We start from the raw sequence: 7659 nt of genomic DNA on the forward strand, positions 1-7659 counted from the left end.
TTACAAAAAATTTTGCTGGAAAACGCCGCTATAGGGCCCAAAAACGTCACTATAGGGCTTAAAAACGCCACTATAGGGCCCCTTGAAACTGTTATGGGACTTATAAAAAATTTTTTCAGGAAAACGCCGCTATAGGCCCGAAAAAGTGGTAGATTGCTATATAGTTCGGAAACAGTGTTTCTGAGCAAATTATTTCCAAAATTGATGGTAATGGGCCATTTTTGCCGTAATTTTGTACTCAAATTATACACGTAATGTTCATATATAATTCACATGCAATGTTCAATTTTTTTACAAAAATTTTATGCTCTTTTAGAAGGTGAAATAAGTAACAGGTGTGTAATAAAACGTGTGAGAGAATCAATGCCCTTTATAGTGTATGCTATGATTGATAGTACTGTGTTAAAATTATGAGAGAGAGAGAGAGAGAGAGAGAGAGAGAGAGAGAGGAACTTCAAATTTGAAGGGGAGTGCATCATAAAAATTGATTATATCAAACATCATTTATTATTACAAACAGGATGCAAGCTGCAGACCAATTGGCAATATGCAGAAGCAGAACAACAACTAGCAGCAACTAATATTCCCATCAAGCATTCGGTGATCAAAAAATAAAAATTATATAATTAAAGCCAGCCCTATAATATTATTTGAAACTTAAGGCTAACTTAGCCAGAACACCAACTAGTGGTGCGGGAGTAACAGTGGTTGGTTCAGCCTGTTCGTAGTTAGATCTTAAGTCGGAGTAGTTATCATTCTCATCGGGGCCACTAACCACGGCACCATCCAACACGTTTGGGTTGGGTGCATCCTTGTTGAAATACAAGTCATAGCCTCCTTGGCATGACACAGGTGCAGGATTTATGTTGATGGACACAATGGAAGCTCCTCTATGATGAACTTGATTCGGATAAGTTGACCCAAATCCTACCATGTAGCTCGTGCTTCTTGGGTTTGAACCCAAGATATAATCCACCTAGTAGTGACACAATCAATACACCAAAAGCCACAAATCAGTAAGTAGTACTACTATACATTCCCTCCAAAAAAAAAAAAAGTTTTTAAATTGTTGATATACATCATTTATTTCATGTCTTTATCAATAAAAATTGTTGACATTTCATGTAAATTTTAAATATTGTGTACGAACAATAACCAGCATGAAATAACATTTTCTACATTAATTAATCATGAGAAAACGATAAAGGAGAGGATTCCCTCCAATTGAATTCTCCAATTCCCTCATATTTTTAATTGAATGTGCGACACATGACATTTATTTAATTTTTGAATACTACATGTCATTCATCTAAATAAAAATTGTAGGAAATAGGAGGGAATTTTATCCAAAACTATAATACTATACCTGTGATTTGGCAAATGCAAGTAGGTCATTGGGTTGTATAGTGCCATCAGGACAATCAAATGTAGTTGAGAACGTGGTCAGATACTCAGAATATGTTGTGGCAATGAATGTGGCAGTGGTTACATATTGAAGGTTGTATGATAGAAACCATAGCAAGCCCCCAGGTGTCTTGATAACATTATTCTTTCCTTTTTGAAGGCAGTTGCATATGAACTGCTCTCCATCGATCTTGAAATGGCCATATATGTCTTGATCTAAGGCCCCCTCGAAAATAAGCTATAACACACAAATTAAATACATTTTCCAAATTAGAGATTTTGCATAAGCTCGTGTAAAAAAATTGTATTTTTTTAATATAATTTCAAAAAGAACTTATTTTTTCTATTTTATATATTCATTTTTCAAAATACCTCAAATCAAATTATTTATTTTACACTACATTTCATTAAAATATCAAATTTTTTTTTTTTAATTGTTAATATTTCTTCACACGTAACAACAATCATCCACTCCCTTTCTTCATCTTTGAGATACGTACAAAAAGAATAAAATAAATAAATGCAAAATAAATACTCAATATAAATTCTCATGGTTACTATAGCAACAATGTATTTTTACACAATTTTGTATGGACTGATATTAGTAAATTTTGAAATTAATTGTCTAAAATGTGGAACATTTCCTATTGTACAAGTATTGATACAAATGCTCTTAACTCTGATATTCAAGTAACATGAGAATTAATATATGAGATATATGGAGGTTATGAACAACATATATCACTGATATATATATATATATATATATATATATATATATATTTTCCTTTATCCAATCAAACATTGCACTGTCTTGCTGAATTGATATCACTTTGTGTATGCAATAGTACTAAAGTATGCAAGTGCTTTTTGTTTATCTTTAGTTTCCCTTCCCATTTGTGAATACGAAAGGAAATTACCTTTGAAACTAGGACCTGTGCACCAAGGTACTTATCATCCCAGGAAAACCTGGATCTCGTGCCACCAGAGGACCCTTCAAGGGCATCTAGGTAAGATTCCTCATCGGTGGCGAGAAAAAGCCATATAGAAGCCCATAACAATTCATCCTGTTAGACAGACATGCATGGTTTAGTTCATATACAAAAAGAATAAGTAGAGTTACCAAAAAAAAAAAAAAAATTCACGGAATGACGTGACAAGTTAGTTTTTAGTAACTAAAATAAAGTAATATTAGTGGTGAATATAAATAAAAACCAATAAAAATTTGTCAACTCAATTATTGTAAAAAAAATGTTGTATTTGTATCAAGGGTGTCAATACCGTACCGGAGACTGTACCGGTTTGACCAACGGTACGATATATTTCGGATACCGGTCAATACCGGCATACCGTTTCGGATTTACCGCTATATATATATATATAAATTTATAGATTAGACTAATTTGTAATCTTAAACCCCATACAAACCCAAGCCAAAGCCCAAGACTATACATTTGTATCTATAAAAATGAATTAAAAATTAAGTTAAATTTAAAATACCAAGCTTATCTCTCAATACTTTCACACGTGAACTACCTAAGGGCTTAAAGAAAAAAAATAAAAAAATAGAACAACTGACATGTGATGATGTGAGAGGGCTTTTGACCGTTTTAGGGGTTAAGAAATAATTAAAAAAATGAAAAAAACTGACATATGAAAGCTACTTTTGACTTTATACATCACTTTTGCAGGCTATCAACTTTATTGGGTGTTTAAAGAGTTTGAAATTCAGGCTATTTGGCATACATTGGACGCCACCAAGAAAGAGGGAAGAGAAAGTAAATTTGAAAGAGAGTAGGAGAACACCGGCTAAGAAGATCGATCTGGAATTTGAGCGAGGAAAGATCGTGCGCTATGAGTTTGACAAACTGCGAACGCCAGTGAGTGGAGAGATGAGAGAGTGAGAACGTTTTTTTTTTTTTTTTTTCTTCTTCTTCTTCTTCTTTTTCTTGTTTCAGTCCGGTATGCATTTACCGGCCGAAACAGCCGGATTTCGCCGGTACGCGACCGGTACGACCGGTATTTTTTCCGGTACGAAATAAAGGGGGTACCGGTACCGGTTTGTTGGCCGGTACGATATATACCGGCCGTACCGGCCGGTACGGTACGAAATTAACATCCCTGATTTGTATGTAGCATTACTCAATACAAAAATTCAACTCTCTTAAATTTTTGGGAATCAAATATTGAAGTTCAAATTAATCGCATTCTAAACCGTTCTACAAAGTAAATTCTTTTACACTACGTGCATACCTCATATCCGCTACTACTATAGAATTTCGCTGCTTTAGTAATGCTATTTTGGTACAGGCCACCGTGATCGCTTGCAAATTCAAAGAGCTGCAACCATATATACGTCATTGTTAAATTATTGATTGTTCTAAAAGTTTAAGTAGTTAAAAAATGATGAATTTAATAATTTAACCATAATTCCTAACACACCTCTTCACATGTGAGTTCAAACTCTCATTTCAATAGTGGACCTAACCTGTGAGATTTTTAATATTTTAAATAAGAGGTAGAGCTATGATCAAACTTAGAATTGTCTTCTACTTTAATATTAAATTACTATTTGTCTCAAAAACTTAAATTCTTAGAAAATGATAAATTTAGTCATTTAATTGAACAATCTCTTTACTCATATGTGAGTTTAAGCTAATCCCAAATAAGTCAGATTCAACATATGGGATTTTATATATTTTTTTAAATGAAAGTTATTTTTCTAAGACTTTCTTTCACATGTAGATCCAATGCTTAACCTAGAAACACATTTTCTAAGACACGTTAAATTATCAATTATCCTTAAATTTTAAACAATTAAAAAAATAGGAATTTAATCACTTAATCATAACGATAACAATAATAAATAGTGATGATGAGGAGGAGGAGGAGAGGAAATAAACCTGTTTTGCATGGGTTAATAGTAGCGATGCGTATGTTTCGTTTGTTGGCTTCAAAGCCAAAGAAGCTGCAGCAAAAGCAGCAGCAGTTTCAGCAGCAAGATCAGCTCCTGGATTGTCCTCATCGATCTTATAAGCTGGACGTGGTGTGGTCATGTCTTCTGGTCTTTGCCAACATGCATGATCAGAATCACCATCGCCAACTTGACCGAACAGAACGTGTGGCTCTGGATGGGCTTTGATCAAGTAATCTGTGCCCCATTGGATTGCTTCCAGTGCATATGTAAGCTGATTATTGTCCTTCAGTTGACTTTGGAACTCTATTGTGCTCCATGAAAGCATTGTTATTGTGAATGCAAGAGGGAAACCAAACTTCACGTTATCTCCAGCATCGTAATATCCTCCCTCAAGATCAACCTGTTGTGTGTGAAAAAATATATAGAACCATTCATGTACTCAATTGAAACATATATAGAATATTCACTTAAGAAAAAGTTGAACCCATGTACGTACCCACCATTTTTTTCTCTAAAAATGTATTTTTTTTGAAATTTTGGGTATAAACGATAAGAACAAGAATAATCATTAATCTGTATTAAGTATTATCCATTTCCTAATGAAGATTTTGTTTCTCAGATGATAAACTATCATGATATTAATTATTATTCTACATTTTCCCTTCACATTTGAATTCTATCACATATACGTACAACAAACTTTTGTTAGAAATAGTGAAATTAATTATTTAATTTAAAAAATGAAAAAATGTTGAGAAAAATGTTTTGTCATTATAATGTATGCGCTCAATTCATAATTGGCAAATTCGTTGACTCAATTCCTACTGAATGTACGCCAATGGAACCCTCCAATAAGTCTATTAGAATTGAGTCTATATCAATGGAATTTCATCATCCATACATAACGAATTAGTATAGTATATTCATATCATAAAATATGAACAGTAAGAACTAGCATTTTTATTAAGACTAAAACTCAGAGGGAAGAAAATAGATTTATGAATGGAAAATAGAGTCTCATTTCATCAACAAACAACAACAACAACAAAATCATAAAAAAAGAATATAGTCTCGTTTAATTTACCAAATAACTAATATAACTAGCTTTAAAAAAAGAGGTATGTACAATTTGGTGAAAACAAAATATGTTCACAATGAAATGAATATTCTTTATTTCAAAGCAAATGAGGCATAGTTATCATAATTCATAAGTCATAACCATACCAAATGGATGGCAGTTGAGTTGTTAAACCGATAAATCATATAAATTTACAATTTCATATGAAAAGAAATATTGGATTTGCAAAAAAACTTGAATAAGCCATAAAATAAATAAATAAAAATTGACATTTTTTAAGAAAAAATATCGAGTTGCAAATTTTTTTTAAAAACATGGTTTTATAATGTTGTGTTATTTTGATCAAATAATCATATTTTCTTTTATTTTTGTATTTTTATTTATGGGTTTTTAAGTTTTTTGCTTTTAAATTAACTTGAAATAAGTAATTAAAAAATGAATTCAACTGTATTCCTATTCTTAGTCATTTTTTAATATATAAAACATTAAATTCTATATTTAAATTAATTTTCTAAGTAATAATATTCTATTAATTTCAACATTTGGTATGCTTGCATGTTTACGTTAAAATTGAATATCGTCTCTTTTTTTATATATTTTTTATGTGATTCTTTAATATATATATATATATATATATATGTTTGTATATATATATAAATGAATAATTAATCCAATGGTTGAATTAGTGAATCGATTCACTCCTTTGGTGGTTCAAAACTCAGTTTGATTATGATTTCTATGAGATGAAGAGGTTCATGAGCAAGAAGTAAAATGTACCAAGTAATATTTTCTACTTTTTTTTTCTCTCTATTTTATTGATACGAAGAAACAATGAGAAATTACTTTGGAACGAAAACCATACAGAGTTTGAGAAATGTATATGCTTTTTAAAATCTCAATATGATATTTAATAATTTAAAACCAGTATCATAGGATCATAGTTTTCCACGAAAAATGGGAAATATATATATATATGTGTGCGCGCGCGCGCGCGCTCGCGTGCGTGTGTGTTGGGGGATGGGAAGTTTATCTTACTCCTGCTTCACTACCATCTGAAACTGCAGAATTTGCACGCCATTGCACTCTTTGCTGAAGTGGCAATTTCCCTGAACGTTGGGCCTCATAATATAACAAAGACTTGTTCAGAGCTTCCCCATAATTTATTGAAGTAAATCCATCACCATGAACCAATAAAAAGAACCACAGGCTAACCAAACCAAAGATAATGCTAGAAAGCATTGCTTTTGTGTGAAAATGCATTTCTCTTGAGTGAAACTAATATGAATGAACAATGCCTAGAAGATAATAACATAGGTTTTTCATAATAAATAAACCATAACTGGTATTTATAGAGTTAGAGTCATCATTTATTCTGAGGGATTAAGTTCTGACATTTTGGAAAAGAATTATGAAAGATTCCAACTTAGGCATTGTGGATTGAGATAAATTAAAGTAAGATGTATTTTTTTGGGGAGCATGTCATAACCAATCTGTGAATATTCAATTTAATAATTGTGCAAGAGGTGACTCAATTAAAATAAAGCATGCCAAACAAACAATTTTAAATTCAATTCAACAATCATATAGAACATATTAAAGTAGATGCCTAATCAAGATTCTAAATTATCTTGCTAAAAAAATTCGAAGTAGAATATTTTTCACTCAAATTTTGTGCCAAGTGTATATGTTCTTGTAATTACACACAAATTTTATGTCATATCTCCTTCCAAATTTTCAATTATACTATAATTCTCTATCAATTATATAAAATACAAATTAATGCATCTAAATTTAGAAAATGAAAAATTTATTTTGAATTTAATATTTTTATAATATTAGGAATGTATACAGTCTATCACTTATTATGTAGACATATTATTTATATGCATATGTGTGTCTAATAAATTTTCAATTATACTCTAATTTTGTTGGCAGAATTAAAGTATAACTGTTTCTCAAACAAAAAAAAAAAAGATTATAATTTGCATGCCATTGAACTCTCTGGTTAGATGGCAATTTTCCTGAACGTTAGCCATCATAAAATAACAAAGAGTTGGTCAGAGCTTCCCCATACTCTAATGAAACAACTCCATGAACCAATAAAAAGGTACACAGGCTATGAGGCTAACCAAACCAAAGATATTGCTAGAAGACATTGCTCTTATGTGAAAATAATTATATGAATGAACAATGCCTAGAAGATAATAACATAGGCCTTTCATAAATCATAACCGGTATTTATAGAGATATCATATATTCT

At 31.2% G+C, this 7659-nt stretch overlaps 1 protein-coding gene across 1 annotated transcript; it reads right to left on the reverse strand.

The window, feature by feature from the left end:
* Window positions 1-646: 646 nt before the first annotated feature.
* On the reverse strand, window positions 647-6659 carry LOC115984902 (endoglucanase 13-like). The gene is made up of 6 exons (XM_031107891.1): window positions 6435-6659; window positions 4308-4721; window positions 3658-3744; window positions 2325-2471; window positions 1367-1642; window positions 647-976 (listed from the first exon to the last, which is right to left on the reverse strand). Exons 1-6 carry the CDS (start codon window positions 6657-6659, stop codon window positions 647-649), a joined length of 1479 nt encoding a protein of 492 aa, XP_030963751.1.
* Window positions 6660-7659: the final 1000 nt, after the last annotated feature.

This window comes from Quercus lobata, chromosome 4, assembly GCF_001633185.2.
Source record: "Quercus lobata isolate SW786 chromosome 4, ValleyOak3.0 Primary Assembly, whole genome shotgun sequence".
NCBI classification, from domain to species: domain Eukaryota; kingdom Viridiplantae; phylum Streptophyta; class Magnoliopsida; order Fagales; family Fagaceae; genus Quercus; species Quercus lobata.